This window comes from Hemitrygon akajei, chromosome 30 (assembly GCF_048418815.1).
Source record: "Hemitrygon akajei chromosome 30, sHemAka1.3, whole genome shotgun sequence".
NCBI classification, from domain to species: Eukaryota; Metazoa; Chordata; class Chondrichthyes; order Myliobatiformes; family Dasyatidae; genus Hemitrygon; species Hemitrygon akajei.
This window is the reverse complement of record NC_133153.1, coordinates 41,721,792-41,743,320: the sequence shown is the minus strand read 5'-3', so window position 1 is coordinate 41,743,320 and position 21,529 is coordinate 41,721,792. Positions and strand designations below refer to the sequence as shown.

At 44.2% G+C, this 21,529-nt stretch overlaps 1 protein-coding gene across 1 annotated transcript in view; it reads left to right on the top strand.

Annotated features, from left to right (window-relative positions):
- The window catches only part of rasgrf1 (Ras protein specific guanine nucleotide releasing factor 1), a 116,708-nt gene that overhangs the window by 50,997 nt on the left and 44,182 nt on the right, over window positions 1-21,529 (top strand). Inside the window, exons 3-10 of the mRNA XM_073032700.1 lie at window positions 959-1,106; window positions 2,530-2,622; window positions 4,220-4,473; window positions 7,553-7,632; window positions 10,021-10,214; window positions 13,641-13,750; window positions 15,727-15,845; window positions 20,488-20,648. Of these exons, the coding sequence (XP_072888801.1) occupies window positions 959-1,106; window positions 2,530-2,622; window positions 4,220-4,473; window positions 7,553-7,632; window positions 10,021-10,214; window positions 13,641-13,750; window positions 15,727-15,845; window positions 20,488-20,648 (1,159 nt within the window). The remainder of the gene's footprint in view (window positions 1-958; window positions 1,107-2,529; window positions 2,623-4,219; window positions 4,474-7,552; window positions 7,633-10,020; window positions 10,215-13,640; window positions 13,751-15,726; window positions 15,846-20,487; window positions 20,649-21,529) is intronic.

The following is a 21,529-nucleotide window of genomic DNA, read 5'->3' as shown; positions in this document are numbered from 1 at the left end:
CCTTCCTGTAGGCAGGTGACCAAACTTACACACAATTGTCCAAATTAAGCCTCACCAATGTCTTATACAACTTCAACATAACATCCCATCTCCTGGGCTCAATAACGCATACAAAATGCTGGAGGAACGCAGCAGGCCCGGCAACATCTATGGAAAAGAGTAAACAGTCAATGTCATCAGGGTGGAAAAAAGAGAGCAAGAAGGTGGAGGGAGGGAAGGAAGAAGTACAAGGTGGGAGGTGATAGGTGAAATGGGAAAAGGGGAGGGTGAAGTAAGGAGCTGGGAAGTTGATTGGTGAAAGAGTTAAAGGGCTGGAGAAGGGGGAATCTGATAGGAGAGGACAGAAGACCATGGAAGAAAGGGAAGATGGAGGAGCACCAGAGAGAGGTGATGGGGAAGTAAAGAGATAAGGAGAAAGAGGGAAACGGGAATGGTGAAGGGGGGGCAATTACCAGGTTTGAGAACACTTTGATTTATAAAGGCCAATGTGCCAAAAGCTTTCTTTACAACCCAATCTACCTGTGATGCCACATGTGGACAATTAACCCAGTAACCCGTACTTCTTTGGACTGTTTGAAGTATCTGGAGCACCCAGAGGAAACGCAGATAGTCACATAGTCACGGGGCGAACGTACAAACTCCTTTTGGACAGTGGCAGGAATTGATCCTGGGTGCTGGCACTCAGCTATAGCCTGAAAATGATTTGCTCTGTCATTACTAACTTTTGATTCACCATCGTCGGTACCGTGCAGGCTGCTGGGCTTGGAGAGGGAGACTGACTACTGGGGTTAATCAATGATTCTGTTAGGTATTGGGCAGACTGTTCTAATGGATAATAGTTTTCACATCCAACTATCTCTCGGGTCCAATCTCTATTCTCATGCCTTTATCCGAGGTTAGAAACCCAAGCTTTCCCCTTCCCTTTCCACCACCCGTTAACGATACGTTTTTGGAACAGTTACAGGGACCTTGCGACGGAACACGAATCCCTGATGCAGAAATACCTCCACCTGCTGCAGATTGTAGAGACGGAGAAGACGGTTGCCAAACGGTTGCGTCAGCAGATTGAGGATCAGGAGATCGAGGTTGAGCGACTGAAAGCGGAGGTGAGTCGCCACTCAGACCAGGGTTATGGACGTTGTACACGTGATAACTAAACTTGAATCCCAGATCTTTATGGATCAGGAAATTCAGGGAGAAAATCAGGCATCTCACTCCCAGATTCAGATTCATTTATTTATCACATATCCATCGAAATATACAGTGAAATGCATCATTTGTGTTAACAACCGATACAACCTAAATTGGGGCAGAATGGTGGTATAGCGGTTGGCACAACTGTTTACAGTGCCAGGGTCCTGGGTTCACTTCCCGCCACTGTAAGGAGTTTGTATGATCTCCCTGTGACCACCTGGGTTTCCTCTGGATCAGGGGGTCCCAACCTATTTTTATGCCACGGACTCCTACCATTGACCGAGGGGTCCATGGACACCAGGCTGGAATTCCTTGCTCTGGATTCTCCAGTGTCCTGCAACAGTCCGAAGATGTACCGTTTCATAGGTCAGTTGGTCACTTGGGTGTAATTGAGTTGCACGGACCCGTGGGTGGAGGGGGCCTGTCACCTTGCTGTTTCTCTAAAGAAATAAAATAAAATGTGCTGGGGGCAGCCCGCAAGTGTCTCCACTCATTCGGGCGCCGACACACCACGTCCACAACGGTCAACAGAACAACAGGGAACACAGCTGCAATAGGAAAGCATACCCCTTTCGTCCCCCCCAGCCACTCACATACACAGAACCCATCCCAGGAGAGGCCGTCACCGGCCTTCGGCCTCCAATAGATTTGTGGATGTGCAAGCATTGGGCTTCAACTTTCACAGTGGGCCCACAGACTCAAACATTGCTGTCGACTTGGGACTTACTGACGGTGACGAATGAGAACCTTGGATAATCACCTTGACCCAAAGGCCTCAAGCTCCGGACTTGCCAATGATGGGCTGCCCAACACTAGACTTCGAACTCCAGCCTCACTGCCTCGCATACCCAGGCAGTCACTGGCCTCATGCCCGTACAGAACTCTGAATCCAGATCCCACCAATAACTCAATAACCTGCAGGGGTCGCCAGCCCTCATCCTCGCTGGTCTGCTGACCTGTCACCTGACAGTGGATGTCTTTCATCCACAGTACTGGCCTTGGAACATGAAGCGGAGACGTAGACTCCAGCCTGACCTCTAATTCCCTCACAACCCTGTCCCTAAAGCCTAAGCTGACCCCTACCACCCCCCTCACTGCCCCAAAAGCATCCCTACAAACCTAAAGAAAGAACTAAGTGTGAGCCACAACTCGACAGACCATGCACAGCTCGGCAACACCTTGACCGGAAGCCTGCCCAGAATGACTTGGCCGAGAATCCTTTTGGAAGCAGTGTGTCTGGGAGTGTTTGTGAGACTCCTGTTTGTGAATCCACAGCTGAATGCTCCCAGGGTCAACAGAACAGGCCACTGAATTCACTCTCGTACCTTTTAACAGATCGCTTCACTGCTCAAAAACAACGACCGCATCCAACTAACCCAGCCAGTGATGCAGAATGATGAAGATGTTGACATAAAGAAAATTAAGAAGGTAAGGCAGGCATACAGACAAAGCACAGAGGTTTCCTGCAGGAGAGATTTCTGATTTGATTAATACCATGTTCTTAACCCCACATTATCTACCCATCATTCAGGGCTCTGTGGAACCCCACTTCATGTCCCGTATTTATTATATATCTTTTTACCTTGTTTGCCCCAGACAGATATGTTCTATAGAGTCATAGAACACTGCAGCACAGAAACAGGCCCTTCAGCCCATCTGATTACCATACTACTATTTTGCCTAACCCTATTAACCTGCACCAGGCCCATAACCCTCCATACCCCTCCCATCCATGTACTTCCCTCTTAAATGCTGAAATCACACTCCCATCCCTTGTTCCCACACTCTCACGACCCTCTGAGTGAAGAAACTTCCCTCTGTGTTCCCCTTAAACATTTCACCTTTCACCCTTAACCTATGACCTCTGGTTGTAGTCTCACCCAACCTCAATGGAAAAAGCCTGCTTTCATTTACCTTATCTATACCCTATCTATCTACATCTCTATCAAATCTCCCCTCATTCTCTTATGCTCCAGGGAATAAAGTCCTAGCCTATTCAATCTTTTCCTTATCATTCCGGTCCTCCAGTCACAGAAACATCCTTGTAAATTTTTTCTGTGCTCTTTCAGTGCACACATTTCCAAACTGGATTTTATTTACCATCCCTCTGCCCACCTGACCACTGGGCTGACCCGTCCACTGATACCTGCCGCACTCTGTACCTATCTCCCTCACTATCGATTATCTGGGTAATCTTGGTTCCATCTGCCAACTCTATGTACTATGTACTTACCATGTACTATGGTGTGTGTGTGTGTGTGTGTAGTCATCGGGGCGCCATCATGACAAGCTTTATACGGCGTGTCTTGGGCATCTGAAACCTGGTGGAGCCCATCCCTCTCCAGGTTTTTTTTTACAAGATCAAATTGCTAGCTCGACACTCAACCCAGGCACGGATGGAGAGTGTGCAAGGGAGCCGGCCGGATTCGAATTCGAGACCTCTTGCCCTGAAGTCCAGCGCTGATGCCACTACGCCACCAGCTGGTGTCCTGTGTCCTATGAACTATGTTCTATGGTCTACGGTCTATGGTTTATGGTCTACGGTCTATGGTTTACGGTCTATGTTCTACGGTCTACGTTCTAAGGTCTATGGTTTACAGTCAATGGTTTATGGTCTATGGTCTATGGTCTATGGTTTATGGTCTATGGTCTATGGTCTATGTTTTACGGTCTATGGTTTATGGTCAATGGTCTATGGTCTATGGTCTATGGTCTATGGTCTATGTTCTACGGTCTATGGTTTGCGGTCAATGGTCTATGGTTTATGGTCTCCGGTCTATGGTTTACGGTCTATGGTCTACAGTCTACGGTCTATGTTCTACGGTCTATGGTCTACGGTCTATGTTCTACGGTCTACGGTCTACGGTCTATGGTTTGTGGTCAATGGTCTATGGTTTATGGTCTCCGGTCTATGGTTTACGGTCTATGGTCTACAGTCTACGGTCTATGTTCTATGGTCTACAGTCTATGTTCTGTGGTCTGTGGTCTGTGGTCTATGGTGTATGCTCTATATTATATCCTACAGGTCCAAAGCTTTCTTCGAGGATGGCTGTGCCGAAGGAAGTGGAAGACCATCATTCAGGACTACATCCGGTCCCCGCACGCGGAGAGCATGAGGAAGAGGAACCAGGTTGTGTTCAGCATGCTGGAGGCCGAGGCTGAGTACGTCCAGCAGCTGCACATCCTCGTGAACTGCTTCCTCCGACCCCTCCGCATGGCAGCCAGCTCCAAGAAGCCTCCGATTGCCCACGATGATGTCAGTAGCATATTTCTGAACAGGTACCTAGCTATATACTACGACAGCGTTTAGATTGTTGGACTGTGGTTCAGTTTCAGAATTATTTGCCACACGTACAGAGAAACATTCAGTGAAATGCGATGTCTGAGTTAACAACCAGCACACCGAGGATGTACTGGGGGGCAGCCCGCAAGTGTTGTCACTCATTCCGGCGCCAACAGAGCACGTCCACAATGTTCAACAGGACTACACAAACAACAACAGCAGGAACGTCACAACAGAAACAGCAAAACAAGCCAATATTCTCCCTCCCACTTAACGCACTCACTCACATACACATTGACAGGCCACCTCCGGGCCTCCAGCCCTTGACCCTGGATTCTCAGACTCAGAGACATCAGGTCTCCAACCTTCAGTCCCTGGCCCAGACTCACAGACACTGGGCCCCTGACTTCCAGACACAGGGGAAGGGGATTCGATTTTCAGACCTTTGTGCATTCAAATCACACCTGGCAGATGGCTAATCTAAATTCAGATAATTAAATACTGTAAATCTGGAATTACTGTATCGATGACCATCTGATGTGAACTCTTCTAGGTTGATAATGTTCATCAGGGAAGAAATTCTTTACCCAGTATATTTGAAATGTGACTTCAGACCCACGGTAAAATGCCCCCTGAGAGGTTGTCTGGTTCCAGTTCCCCACCACATTCCTGAAGGATGGAAAATACATACAACCTCACACCGTGAAAGATTTTCAAATCAAAATTATTCTCACTGTACTTCTAAGTAGTTTCTCTTTGTGAATTGCACCCAGAGCTGCCTTCCCCCTACACTTCTCACTGTCTCAGTAAAGACCCCACCCACCCCGGACGTTCTCTCTTCTCCCCCCTCCCAACAGGCAGAAGATACAAAAGCCCGAAAGCACATCCCACCAGGTTCAAGGGCAGCCTCTACCCCACTGTTATAAGCCCATTGAACAGCTCCCCAGTACACTAAGATGGATTCCTGCGTCCACAATCTACCTTGTATCTTATTGTGTACCTGCACTGCAGTTTCTTTCTTTTTCAATCTTTTTATTAATATCAACATGGTGAGATTGATACATAATTATTGGGATTACAAAATTACAAAATTAAAATGAGTATATGAGGATACATAAGCAATAAGTACAATATAGTTAAGTCTTCACAAATCATATGTGATACAAATATAATATAGACAAGACAAAAAAAAACTAGGTATATCCATATGAAAAAAAACAGAAAAAGAGAAAAAAAATTATTCCCCCAAAAAACAAGATCTAACAGACTAACCACTAACTAATAAAAAAAAAAGAAAAGGAAGAAAAAAAACATGGGCTGTTTATAATATCTAAGAAAAGACAAAGAATCATCAGTGACACCAACTCCGATCCTCTCTACATATACATAATCAGAACCGGGAAAAAAAATAGGATTGGAACAGGGTCAAATTACATCATGTGAAAATATTGAATAAATGGCCTCCAAGTCTTTTCAAATTTAATAGAAGGGTCATATATGACACTTCTAATTTTTTCCAAATTTAAACATAACATAGTTTGAGAAAACCAACAAAATGTGGTAGGGGGATTAATTTCTTTCCAATTCAACAAAATAGATCTTTTAGCCATTAATGGAAGAAATGCAATCATCTGACAAGCAGAAGGAGATAAATGAATTGACTCCATCATTGGTAAACCAAAGATTACAGTCATAGGATGAGGTTGTAAATCAATATTCAATACCGTGGAAATAATATCAAAAATGTCTTTCCAATATTTTTTCAAAGATGGACATGTCCAAAACATATGAGTTAGAGAAGCTATCTCAGAATGACATCTGTCACATATAGGATTTATGTGGAAATAAAAACGAGCTAATTTATCCTTGGACATATGAGCCCTATGCACAACTTTAAACTGTATCAATGAATGTTTAGAACATATAGAGGATGAATTAACTAGTTGAAGAACTTTATCCCAATTCTCAATAGGGATAGTAAAGTTAAGTTCTCTTTCCCAATCATTCTTAATCTTATAAAAGGCCTCTGAACGTATTTTCATAATTATATTGTAAACATTTGATATTACACCTTTCTGAAAAGGATTTACTTCTAACAATTTCTCCAAAATACCCATAGAATCTAGATTTGGAAAGGTAGGAAGTACAGTGTTTAAAAAGTTCTTAATCTGTAAATATCTAAAAAAAAATGAGATCTGGGCAAATTATATTTATTAGATAATTGTTCAAAAGACATGCAACAATTATCCAAAAATAAATCAGAAAATCAGAAAATACCTTTAGTCTTCCAAGCTGCAGTTTCTTTGTAACTGTGACAGTTTAAATTCAGATTTGGATTTATTTATCACATGTACATCGAAGCATACAGTGAAATGTGCCATTTGAGTTAGCAACCAACACACCAAAGGACGTGCTGAGGGAAGCCCGCAGGTTTCGCAGCACTTTCTGGTACCGACATAGCATACCCACAAAGCTCAGCAGAACAACACAGAACACAACAAGCAACAGGACGAGCTTTGTTCCTCTCTAATAGCCATCCACACACAGTGTACAAACCCCAGGACAGGCTGACTTCTGCCTCCAGCACAGGCACTGACTCGTGACTTCCCCGGTGGACATGTAAAGATTCATACACTTAGTCCCCAGTCACTGGCCCACAACTTCTGGATTTCTGATTGGCCTCCAGGCCTCCGAGCGAACTTCAGCCCTCAACCTGAGCCTCCAATTGGCTTTCAGCCTCAATCTTTGGTGTCAATCCAGGACTGCATTCTGCATTCTCCCCTTGTTAAGTTGCAATGAAATGAATGGCATGCTAAAACAAAATGCTCTTCACTCTAACAGTACATGTGTCAATAATAAACCAGCTTACCATAGAGTTGTCTGTAGCTTGGAAGGATGTGATCAGAAATGATCAGTTACCAAGCCTGAGGAGTGAGAAATAGTTCCCATTGTTATTGAGAAGGTTTATTTTGTGATCAATAAGACAGGGTTAAGACGAGGGGAACAGGTGGTGACAGAGAAAAACTCTCTAAATACACATTACATTCTCTTTCTTTAAATTTTTCTCTTTTTCAGTGAAACAATTATGTTTTTGCACCAAATATTTTACCAGGGACTGAAAGCTCGAGTTTCCAGTTGGCCTACGTTGGTACTAGGTATGTATGGTAACGACTTGCTCCATCACGAGGATCGGCAGTGGTAACTTAGATAATGGGCTCCTTTGTAGCGATGTGAAAATTATACTATTCAATCTGCAATCCTCTACTCTTCAGATGGAGCTATGCCTCTTCAACAGAACGAGGATTTGCTTTTTATTCAGTAAACAAACTCAGTTCAATCAGAGTTCATTCGCCTTTTCATACTTATTTCCTCATCCAGGGTAAAATATCTGGTTCACAGGAGATTCTGTGGATGCTGGAAACACACACACAAAATGCTGGAGGAACTCAGCAGGTCAGGCAGCATCGATGGAAAGGAATAAACAATTAATGTAGTTATACAATGGGAGACCACACCTGCAACACACAGTAGCTTTGGTCCCCTTTTCTAAATAAAAGATAAATTAGCATAGAAACACACACAAAATGCTGGAGGAACTTAACAGGTCAGGCAGCATCTATGGAGTGGATTTTGTGTGTAAAATATCTGGTTGTTTTTCTCTTTGGTAAAGCAACCAATGAGAGACCTGCCACAATGTATTTTATGATGTATGTCAATGATTTGGACGATGGGATTAATGGATTTGTGGCTAAATTTGCCGATGATACCAAGATAGGTGGAGAAGCGGGTAGTGTTGAGGAAACAGAGAACCTTCAGAGAGACTTAGATAGTTTAGGGGAATGGGCAAAGAAATGGCAAATGAAATACAGTGTTGGAAAGTGTATGGATGTGCACTTTGCTGGAAGAAATAAACGGGCAGACTATTATTTAGATGGGGAGAGAATTCAAAAAGCAGAAATGCAAAGGGACGGCAATCTTTGTGCAGGATATCCTAAAGGTTAACCTCCAGGTTGAGTTGGTGGTGAAGAAGGCGAATGCAATGTTGGCATTCATTTCTAGAGGTATAGAATATAAGAGCAGGGATGTGATGTTGAGGCTCTATAAGGCACTCGTGAGACCACACTTGGAGTATTGTGTGCAGTTTTGGGCTCTGTATTTTAAAAAGGATATACTGACATTGGAGAGGGTCCAGAGAAGATTAACGAGAATGATTCCAGGAATGAAAGGGTTACTGTATGAGGGATGTCTGGAGCTCTTGGGCTGTATTCCCTGGTGTTCAGGAGCATGAGAGGAGATCTCATAGAAACATTCCAAATGCTAAAAGGCCTGAACAGATTAGATATGGCAAAGCTATTTCCCATGGTAGGGGAGTCTAGGACAAGACTTCAGGATTGAAGGACGTCCATTTAGAACAGAGATGCGAAGAAATTACTCTAGTCAGAGGATGGTAAATCTGTGGAATTCGTTATCAGGAGCGACTGTGGAGGCCAAGTCATTGGGTGCATTTAAGGCAGAGATAGATAGGTTCTTGAGTAGCCAGGGTGTCAAAGGGTATGGGGAAAGGGCAGGGGAGAGGGGATGACTGGATCAGCCATGATTGAATGGTGGAGCAGACTTGATGGGCTGAATAGCCTACTTTACTCCTATATCTTATGGTCTTGAGATCATCCAGAGATTATGAAAGGCAAGATGACGGGTAAAGATAGGGTAAATGTAAGTAGGCTTTTCCCACTGAGTGTGGGTGAGACTAGAACTGGAAGTTATAGGTTAAGGGTGAAAGTTGAAATATTTAAGAGGTACATGAGGCGGAGTTCACAAGAAAGGACCCCCACCATCCAGGCCATGTCCTCTTCTCACTGCTACCATCAGGAAGGAGGTACAAGAGCCTTGGGTCCCACACGGACAGGATCAGGAAAGGTTATTACACTATAACCATCGGGTTCCTGAACCGGTGTGGATAACTTCACTCATCTCAACACTGAACTGATTCCACAACCTATGGACTCACGTTCAAGGACTCTACAACTTATGTTCTCAATATTATCTATTTAGGTACCATTTTTTGGTATTTCTAGAGTTTGTCTTCTTTTGCACCTGGGTTGATTGTCAGTCCTAGTTCATTTTTTTAAAATTGTTTTCTATTTTATTTCTTTGCTTGACTGTGAATGCCTCTAAGAACATGAATTTCAGGGTTGTAAATGGTGACGTATACGTACTTTGATAATGAATTTAATTTGAACTTTAAAGTGGTGGGTGCAGGTTTGAGTGCAGTTTGGATAAGTACTTTGTTGGAAGGTTTTGGAGGGCAATGGTTCAAGAGCAGGTCAATGGGACCAGGCAAGGACTAGACTGGACATATGGCCTGTTTCTATTCTGTAGTGCTCTGTGACTCTAAACGTTCACAATGCATGCACCTTTCCACCAAGTGCACCAAGTCACAATGTGAGGCTTGACTGCTTCCTGCCAGTTTAGCAGAAATGTGGAGAGTTAAGACGGTGACCACACTAACCTCTTGACCATGTGTTTTCTGAACCACCCCACAGCTGACCTTTTTGACATTCTCCTTCCGATGCTGAACATCTACCAGGAGTTTGTGAGGAACCACCAGTACAGTCTGCAGATCTTGGCTAGTTGCAAGCAGAACAGAGACTTTGACAAGCTACTGAAGCAGTATGAAGCAAAGCCGGACTGTGAAGAGAGGACGCTGGAGACGTTCCTGACCTACCCAATGTTTCAGGTGAGGCAGGTGCTTCTATCCTACCCCTCTTCTCAGGGGCTGGGGAAGAGAGCAGAGCCTTCCACTGCTAAAGTGGATTGACATCTGCCCTTTAATTGAACATAGAACATAGAATGTTGTGAATAGAATGCCCACAATGTTGTGCCGACCCTCAAACCCTGCCTCCCATATAACCCCCCACCTTAAATTCCTCCATATACCTGTCTAGTAGTCTCTTAAACTTCACTTGTGTGTCTGCCTCCACCACTGACTCAGGCAGTGCATTCCACGCACCAACCACTCTCTGAGTGAAAAACCTTCCTCTAATATCCCCTTTGAACTTCCCTCCCCTTACCTTAAAGCCATGTCCTCTTGTACTGAGCAGTGGTGCCCTGGGGAAGAGGCGCTGGCTGTCCACTCTGTCTATTCCTCTTAATATCTTGTATACCTCTATCACGTCTCCTCTCATCCTCCTTCTCTCCAAAGAGTAAAGCCCTAGCTCCCTTAATCTCTGATCATAATCCATACTCTCTAAACCAGGCAGCATCCTGGTAAATCTCCTCTGTACCCTTTCCAATGCTTCCACATCCTTCCTATACTGAGGTGACCAGAACTGGACACAGTACTCCAAGTGTGGCCTAACTAGAGTTTTACAGAGCTGCATCATTACATCACGTCCCTTAAATTCTATCCTTCGACTTATGAAAGCTAACACCTCATAAGCTTTCTTAACTATCCTATCTACCTGTGAGGCAACTTTCAGGGACCTGTGGATATGTACCCCCAGATCCCTCTGTTCCTCCACACTACCAAGTATCCTTCCATTTACTTTGTACTCTGTCTTGGAGTTTGTCCTTCCAAAGTGTACCACCTCACACTTCTCCGGGTTGAACTCCATCTGCCACTTCTCAGCCCACTTCTGCATCCTATCAATGTCTCTCTGCAATCTTCAACAATCCTCTACACTATCTACAACACCACCAACCTTTGTGTTGTCTGAAAACTTGCCAACCCACCCTTCTACCCCTACATTCAGGTCGTTAATAAAAATCGCGAAAAGTAGAAGTCCCAAAACAGATCCTTGTGGGACACCACTAATCACAGCCCTCCAATCTGAATGTACTCCCTCCACCACAACCCTCTGCCTTCTGCAGGCAAGCCAATTCTGAATCCACCTGGCCACACTTCCCTGGATCCCATGCCTTCTGACTTTCTGAATAAGCCTACCGTGTGGAACCTTGTCAAATGCAAAGACTCAGGCTTTACAGCCCTGGAACAACATCTTAATGTGTTTGCTCTTGTGTCACCAGAATCAGGTTTATTATCACAGACATATGTGGTGAAATTTGTTGTTTTGAACATCAGTACATTGCAATACATAAAAATTACTATAAGTTATAAGAAATAAAGTGATTAAAGAGACACTCAGTAGCCACTTTACTCGGTACACCTGTATACCTGCTCGTTGATGCAATATCTAATCAGCCAATCATGTGGTAGCAATTCAATGTATAAAAGCATGCAGACATGGTCAAAAGGTTCAGTTGTTGTTCAGATCAAACATCAGAATGGGGAAGAAATGGGAACAAAGTGACTTTGATCGTGTAATGATTGATGGTGCCAGGTGGGGTGGTTTGAGTATTTCAGAAACTGCTGATTCCTGGGATTTTCACGCACAACAGTCTCTAGAATTTACAGAGAATGGTGTGAGAAACAAAAACATATCCAGTAAGTGGCACTTCTGTGGGTGAAAACACCTTGTTAATGGGAGAGGTCAGAGGAGAATGGCCAGACTGGTTCAAGCTGACAGGAAGGTGATGGTAACTCAAGTAACCATGTGTTACAACAGTGGTGTGCAGAAGAGCATCTCTGAATGCAGATCATGTCAAACCTTGAAGTGGATGGACTACAGCAGCAGAAGACCACGAACATACACTCAATGCCTTCTTTATTAGGTACAGGGGGCCTAATACATACAGTATGTTGTGAAATTTGTTGTTTTGCAGCAGCAGTACAGTGCAAAAAAGTTACAATAACAATAAGTTATAATAAGAAATATATGGCTGGAAATAAATAAATAATGCCAAAATAGCAATGTAGTGTTCATGGAATCATGGACCATTCTGAAATCTAATGGCAGAGAGGAAGAAGCTTTTCCTAAAGCATCAAGTGCACTGTGTGCCTTCAGGCTCCTGTACCTCCTCCCTGATGGTAGTAGTGAGCAGAGGGCATGTCTTGGATGATCGTCCTCAATAACAGATGCCACCTTTCTAAGGGTGGCATTCAAGTCCCACAATCCCTTGATTCTGATGCTTTCAGTAGTTTGTCCCTGGACTTGTAGTTTCTTGTGAATCACAGACTTGGGTTGTTGGAGAGAGGCTGGGTTCTCACAGCCACAAAGTGATAGGCAATGTATGGATTTTCTCCGCACTGGGGGATTCTTGAAGACACTGCTTGTCTGTGCATTTGCATTCTCGTTTGGTGTCTCCCAAAAGCAGCCTGCATACACTACATCTACTTAGAGTCACAGTCAGGAAACCATAAGAGCAGATTTAGGTTATTTGTCCTATCGAGTCTGCTCCGCAAATCCATCACGGCTGATTTATTATCCCTCTCAACCCTATTCTCCTGCCTTCTCCCTGTAACCTATCATGCCCTAACTAATCAAGAATCTATCAATCTCTGTTTTAAATATATCCAATGGCTTGGCCTCCTCAGCCATCTGTCTTATATCTTATAAAATGCTACAGCACATCTAGTCCATGCTGACCTGTCTGTGACTTAGTCGCGCACCGTGATCATAGTGCTCCAGACCCCTCCCATCTATATACTTATCCAAATATCTCTTTTCTGTTGCAATCAAACCCATATCCATCACTTCCGCTGGCAGCTCGTTCCATTCCTTAGAGTGAAGAATATTCCCCTCAGGTTCCCTTTAAAGATTAACCTATGACCTTTAATGCTCGTCTAACCCAACCTCAGTGCAAAAAGCCTGCTTTCATTTACCCTATCTATGCCTTCATAATTTAGTACAACTCTATCAAATCTCCCCTCGTTCTCCCACACTCCAGGGAATAAAGTCCTAATGTATCCAACCTTCCCTGTAACTGAGGTTCTCAATTCCTGTCAACATCCTTGTACTCCTTCAAACTCATTGATATCTTTCCTGTAGGTGGGTGACCAGTAATACACACAATACTCCAAATTTGGCCTCATCAAAGTCTTATACAACTCAACACAACATCCCAACTCCTGTACTCAGTTCTCTGATTTATAAAGGCTAATGTGCCAAAAGCTCTCTTTACGACCCTAGATACCTGTGACACCACCTTCAAGGATTCCCGGGTCCCTCTGTTCTACTGCAGTCCTCAACACCCTGCTGTTCACTGTGTGATCTACTTGTGTACTTCTGATCCCTCGTTTGATTTTCCGTTTTCTGCTCCGTAGATCCCCAGGTACATCCTGACTCTGCACGAGCTGTTGGCTCACACACCCCACGAGCACGTGGAGAGGAAGAGTCTGGAATATGCCAAGTCAAAGCTGGAGGAGCTCTCTCGGTTAGTAATGGCATCCAACAATTCCCAACCACCTCTGGCAGGTGACTGAAACCTGCTCTGCTCTTTCTCTGTAGCTGTTACACTTTATTCTACATTCTCTTGGTGTTTTACCTCGTTTAACCTCAGCACACTGTGTAATGAGCTGATCCGTATAAACTATAGACAAGCTATTCACTGCATCTCAATACACACAACAATAATAATCTAAAGCCCAGACTAATGTCTTAAGGGGGAGCTGCTGGAATTGGGTTCACAGGGACCTGCCTGGGCAATTCCACTGAGTCAGGCTGCACAGCCACACCCACCCCGGACAGTCTCTCTCCTCCCCTCTTCCATCCGGCAGAAGACACAAAAACCTGAAAGCACGGACCACCAGGCTCGAGGATAGATTCTACCTCACACTGTTATCTGACTCTTGAACGGATCTCTTGCAAAATAGTGGGAAATGATCTCACAGTACAACATTAAAAACACTCAACAGTTTGTTTGTTTTTTAATGTGGACTGAGATCAGGAACTGCTTCACCCTGACCTGTTCCCTCCGTGTCTCTCTCTACGGATGTTGCTGCTCTCCTTCTTGGGGTTTTATTTCAGATACCCAGCGTCGGCAGGTTTACCTCTGCTGCTCTGGAGGATTTACCTTCCCCAGCGGCTGTAAACCCCAGAGAAAATGTGACAGTAGTTGCCCCTGAAAGTTCCAGTTCTGTGAAGGACCACAGGAGACCCTCACAGAGGGTCCTTGCGAGGTTTGGAGGGTGAGGCATTCACCAGTGCCGACATTTGGGAATCCTGTGCAACACGGCCCTGCTGTGGCAGCAAAGGGGAGATCCCCATTGACCTCGGTGGCATTTGAAGACCATGGCTGAATTAAACATAGAACATAGTACAGCAGAGTACAGGCTCTTTTGGCCCACAATATTGTGCCAACCATTTAATCTATTCCAAGATCAATCTAACCCTTCCCTCCCACATGGCCCTCAATTTTTCTGTCACCCACGTGCCTGTCTAAGAGTTTTTCAAAATCCCCCCCCCCCCCATTGTATCTGTCTCTACCACCATCCATGGTGGCATATTCCACCCACCCACCACTCTCTGTGTAAAAAGCCTACCTCTGACATTCCCTCTATACTTTCCTCCAATCACTTTAAAATTATACCCCTCATGTTAGCCATTTCCACCCTGGGGAAAAAACTCCGAGTGTTCACTCAATCTGCACCTCTTATCATCTTGTACACCTCTATCAAGTCACCTCTCACCCTCCTTTGCTCCAAGGAGAAAAGCCCTACTTTGCTCAACATTTTCTCATAAGACATGCTCTCTAATCCAGGCAGACTCCGGTTAGTACTCACCTGCACCCTCTCTAAAGCTTCCACATCCTTCCTATAATGAGGACACCAGAACTGAACACAATACTCCAAGTGTGGTCTAACCAGGGTTTTATAGAGCTGCAACATTACCTCGCAGCACTTGAATTCAATTCCCCAACTATAGCAGCAGAGCTTCTCCTGTGTTTATTCCTCTCCATAGATGCTGCCTGACCTGCTGAGTTCAGTGGTGCGATTTAATATCAGAGAATGTAGACAGTATACAACCTGAAATTCTTACTCTTCACAGACCGCCACGAAGCAGAGAGGAAAACCCCCAAATAGTGAATGACAGAGAAACATTAGAACCCCAGAGCCCCCTCCTCCTCCCACACACAAGCAGCAGAAAAAAAGTATCAAACCCCCCCCCCGCTCACTTCAGCAACCCCCACCACCCACCACGCAAGCAATAACAAAGCCCCCCGAGACCATGACCCAGAATCCATCAAAACCTACTGTACACCCAACACTTCAACATCTCAACATGCCCTCTTTCGGGGCAGAGAGACATAATGTTCCTGCCACGGCTCCTCTGGCATTTTGTGTGCGGAGCTCCAGAGCTCCAGCTTCTGCAGAATCTCCTCCATTTAACACTCTGCTGTGCTCACCGCAGAATAATGCACGATGAAGTAAGTGAAACAGAAAACATTCGCAAGAACCTGGCCATCGAGCGTATGATCGTGGAGGGCTGTGAGATTCTCCTGGACACCAGCCAGACCTTTGTACGGCAAGGTAATGGGAGATTGCATCATTCAAAGCTGCATTGACACCTCAGACACTGGAACAAACGGGGAACAGTTGTAACACAAACAAAACGCTGGAGAAACTCAGCAGGTCAGGCAGCATCTATGGAAATGAATAAACAGTCGACATTTTGGGCTGAGACCCTTCTTCAGGACCGGAAAGGAAGGGGCAGAAGCCAGAATGAAAAGGTTGGGGGAGGGGTGAGAGTACAAGCTAGCAGGAGATAGTGAAACCTGGAGAAAGGGACTGTGGGTGGGTGGGGAAGGGGGGGGGGGTTGAAGTTAGAATTTGGGGGGTGATAGATGGAAGAGGTAAAAGGCTGAAGAAGATGGAATCTGATGGAACCCTCCCTGATTTTGGGGAATTTTGTTAGATTTTCTTTTCCTTTAAACTACATTAATGCAGATATGATGAAATTACCTGGGCCAAGATCCCTCATCAGGACTGAAACACTGACTGTTTATTCCCCTCCACAGACGCTGACTGACCTGCCGGGTTCCCCTAGCATTTTGTGGGTGTTGCTTTGGATTTCCAGCAACTGCAGAATCTCTTGGGTTTATAGAACAGTTGTAAATGGTTTTATAACAGAGTTAGACTCAAATAGCTTTGGTCCACTGTATTTGGTTAATTTAGATTAAATTATGGATTGGAAACTGTAAAATAGGACAATGTAAATGTAATTAATTTAGTTTAAAATGATTGGCCAGTGAAACACCACTCTTTAGAGGGATAAGCTGCCATTCGCTTGTTTTCTCATTGGAATGAGGGTTACGCTCCTCCAAGAGGACCTCAAACTTGCCGTGGTTTGGAGGCTTGCGTGCTTCAATTAGATAGAGAGCTTTGTTGGCTGGAGTCAGGGCTTTATGTGTTGGTTCCTGGTAGGGTGACCCGTGTCAAACAGGTCAAAGGGTAGAGGCCAGACCAAGAGTGATCCACCAGTCCTCCAGGTTCAGGGGTTCAGCTGAGGGCTAACAACCGCGACAGGTAAAACAAAATTGATCCCTCCTGTATCTGAGTGCGACGGTATTCCTGAGTCTCCAGTCGGGACTTGTATGACTGACAGCAGTGAAAACCGAGAGGAAGCTACTGTCATGATGAAGGAAGCCCTGGACACCGCCAGAGATGGAGGTCTTCCACTGGCGCCCTAACCGCCAGCGGTGTAGCAGGCAGTAAGTAAGCAAGGGTAGACTGGATCAGCTGACATGCCAGTTTCTGGCTGAACTGCTTGAAGATGTCTGCAATTAGATGAGCTCAGATCAGTTTGCAGCTAATGAGGTCCCTGTGAGGCGTTGTCACAACTGAAGAAAATGTCCACATCAAGGTCACACAGTAGGTTTAATGACTGGTTGGGAGAGGAATGCTGACTGGGACACTGAACAGAACTGTGTGCTGCTCTTCCTTGGGGAGTGGCTGTGGGACCTCATACATCCACCTGGGTTTAATGTCTCACACACTCTCAAGAAGGCTTCACAGTTCAAACTAGACTTATTATCAAAGCACACGTATGCAAGATTCATTTTCTTGCCGGCATTCACAGTAGAACAAAGAAATCCAATAGAATCAATGAAAAATTGTACACAAAAAAACTGACAAAGAGCCAATGTGTAAAAGGAGACTAATTGTGAAATAGAGAAAGATCAACTAGTAATAATAAATAAATAAATTTGCAAACATGAGTTGCAGCTTGTGGAATTAGTTCAGTGATGAGCTGAGTGAAGTTATCCACACTGGTTCAGGAGACTGATGGTTGAGAAGTAATAGCTGTTCCTGAACTGGGTGGTGTGGGTCCTGAGGTTCCTGTACCTCCTACCTACTGGCAGCAGTGAGAAGGTGAGTGTGGTCTGAACGGCAGCGGTCCACGATGCTACGTTCTTGTGGTAACGCTCCTTGCAGTGCTCAATGGTGGGGAGGGCTTTACACACGATGGACTGGGCTGTATCCATTACTTTTTGTAGACTTTGCGATGCGTGTCCATATTTGACATTGTTCAACTGAAGAGTTAAGCTCAACTATCTTGGGTGGATGTAATGAGGCTGCACTGCACTCCACTGCAGTCTGTGGCAGAACATGCCACAGATTCACTACTCTGGCTAAAAAAATTCCTCCTTACCTCTGTTCTAAATGGTCACCTTCAATTTTGAGAATGTGCCCTCTAGTTCTGGATATCCCCATCATCGAAAACATCCTCTCTATATCCACCTTATCTAGACCTTTCAACATTAGGTAGGTTTCAGTGAGATCCCCCCCTCATTCTTTCAAATTCCAGCGTGTATAGGCCCAAAGCTGCCAAACCCTCTTCAACAATACTGGTGCATTGTTATAACCTATCTACTGTCCATTAGGGAAGGAAGTTTATCACCTAACCTATCTAACTTTTAAAATGGCCATCAGTAAAATAAGAAAGTCGTGCTTCCAAGGACTGATACTACAACAGTATGCTGTGTGACTCGTTCCAACGTGAAAGATTGTTCAGTCCCTTACAAAACATCACCTCTAAAGAGGTGCTGTAGTCACACTGAATCTCCAATATAACAAGTCTTGGATTTATAAAGCATCCTGCACATCAACAACTGCCAGATGTCTTCATGAATGGAATCTATCTCAAGAGCAATGATTTTTTATTTTTTTTAATTAGTTTTTTTATACATTTTCTACATAACTACAGATAAAAAAAACCCAGATCAAAATGAAGAACATTGATACAGTGCAAAAATAAACATACAATAATAATATGATACAAAGAAAGATAATTGAGAAAGCACCCAAATTGAGGACATGTAAAATTAGTATCCTCCCCAAGCCCCGCAACAAAAAAAAACTCCAGACCAACCACAACACAATCTAGAGAATATAAATCAGGACAATCAAACCCCAAAACTGTAAATACACTTAGCAACAGAAGATATTAATGCCTACTACCAACAAAAAAAGGAGCTGAAAGCAAGGGACCGAAAAAAAACCTTAGTTAAGAGGAAGGTTATGAAAGTACTCAATAAAAGGTCCCCAGACCTTATGGAAATTTAAATCCGAATTAAGGACTGAATAATGAATTTTTTCAAGGTCTAAGCAGGCCATAATATCGTTAAACCATTGAGCATGCATGGGCGGGGCAACATCTCTCCATCTAAGGAGGATTAAACGTCTAGCCAGGAGAGAGGCAAAAGATAATATTCGACACTTAGTCGAACTCAAGACGTAAATCTGTCTCGCCCCAGAAACCGAACAAAGCAATTAAAGGGTTAGGTTCTAGGTGGTGATTCAAAATATACGATAATGTTATGAAGACATCTTTCCAAAATTTCTCCAAGCTAGGACAAAACCAGTACATATGAATGAGAGAGGCCTCACCCCTTTTACATTTATCACAAAGCGGACTGATGTTAGGGTAAAATCGAGATAATCTAGATTTAGACATATGGGCTCTATGAACAATCTTAAACTGTAAAAGGCAATGGCGAGCACAAAGAGAGGTTGAATTAACCGATTTGAGAATCGAGTCCCAAGTCTCATCAGATAGGGAGGTATTTAGATCGTGCTCCCATGCCATTTTAATTTTATCCACAGGGGCACATCGTAAGGCTGCTAATTTATCACGAATAAATGATATTAAACCTTTACCTAGTGGATTAATAGAAAGAAATAAGTCCATAACATTTTTAAGAGCAATGATTTAAATGCCGTCTCATTCAAACAGTCATGGGTTGAAGGAACAGTTGTTTGACATTTAAACACAAGAGATTCTGCACATGCTGGAAATCCAGAGCAACGCACAAGAAATGTTGGAGGAACTCAGGAGGTCAGGCAGGATCTATGGAAAAGAGTAAACAATTCCCGTCCATAAACCTCCTTCTTGTGCCCCCCTCCCTTTTTTCTGTGGCCCACTCTCATCTCCTATCAGATTCCTTCTTCTATTCATCCCTTTATCTCTTCCACCACTGTCCTCCCAGCTTCTTATTTCATCCCTCCTTCCCCACCCACCTTTTCCTTCTCCCCCTCTTCCCCCACTGTCCCCTTTCTGGCTTCAGCCCCATTTCTTTCCAGTCCTGATGAAGGGTCTCGGCCCCAATCGTCGACTGTTTATTCCTCTCCATAGACACTGCCTGACCTGCTGATTTCCTACAGCATCCTACAGTATCACTCCAGATTTCTGGCATCTCTTGTGTATGTCCAAGAGTAGAGCAGTATTGTGATCACTTTTATTTAATTAACTGCAATTATTGAATGAACTGAGTTTAAATTTACCTGTGGCTTTGGTGGGATTCAGACTCACATTAGTTAGATTACCAATCCCAAACTCGATACTGATTGCTTATTTGTTTATTATTATTATTATTTTGTATTTTCATACACTTACGCTTTTTGCATGTTGGTTATTTGTCCATCCTGGAGGATCCAGTCTTTCAGTGCTTGTGTTTCTTTGTATATATTGTGAACACCTACAAGAAAACGAATCTCAGGTAACATAAATGTACTTTGATAATAAATTTATTTTGAACTTTGATAACCGCCTCAATAAATAAATAGTTAGCTTTGCTGAGGTGTGAATTTGTGTGATCTGCTGTTGAGAGTGATGGGTTTATCTTTGCTCTACCCTGTGCCTGGTAACGAGCTGAAACTCTCTCCAACCCAGGATCTCTTATCCAAGTGCCAATGACAGAGAAGGGGAAAATCACTCGGGGCCGTCTGGGGTCTCTCTCGCTGAAGAAGGAGGGAGAGAAGCAATGTTTTCTGTTCTCCAAGCACCTGATCATCTGCACCAGAGGATCGGGTGGGAAACTCCACTTAACAAAAGTAGGTCACCACTGCTGCGACTGACCGTGTTTCGTTTCACCTAGATCAAGGGAATGAAAGGTTTAGCGTGTGAGGAGTGTTTGATAGGTTTTGTCCTATACTTGCAGGAAGAATGGGGGGGTGGGGGGAGTCTCATCGAAACATACTGACTGTTGTGGGGGAAGGGATTTGATGTTCTTGCCGTTGGCATAATTTGTTTTTTTGCGTGGGTTGATGTCCTTGTCGCCGATTTTCTGTGGTGGGAAGGGGTTTTTGATCATGTTGCCTTTCGCAATATTTGTTTTTTTTTGTGTGTGGGGGGGTGGTGATGTTTTTCTTTGGACGACCTCCATGGTTTTCTTTGTTCCATGGCCGTCTGGAGAAGACAGATCTCAGAGTTGTATACTACATGCATACTTTGGTAATAAATGAACCTTTTTGAATATTGAAAAGCCTAGATAGAGTAGACATGGAAAGGATGTTTCCTGTAGTGAGGGAGTCTAGGACCAGAGGCACAGCCTCAGAATAGAGGGGCGTCCCTTTAAAATGGAGATGAGGGGGAATTTCTTCAGCCAGAGGGTGGTGAATCTGTGGAATTCATTGCTACGGATGGTTGTGGAGGCCGAGTCATTGGGTATATTTAAAGCCAAGGTTGTAGATACTTGATTAGTCCGGGCAACAAAGCTGCAGCATCCTTAGTGCTCACCTCGTTAGCCAACAACCAATGAACAAGACTCAGCTCCAGACGAGAGCAGTTGCCTTTAGGGGCAGTACGGTAGCGTAGTGACTAATGTAATGCTTGACGGTACAAGCGATCAGGGTTCAATTCCCACTGCTATCCTTAAGGAGTTTATACCATGACCATGCTGGTTTCCTCGCACGCGTACAGGCTGGAGTTAGTG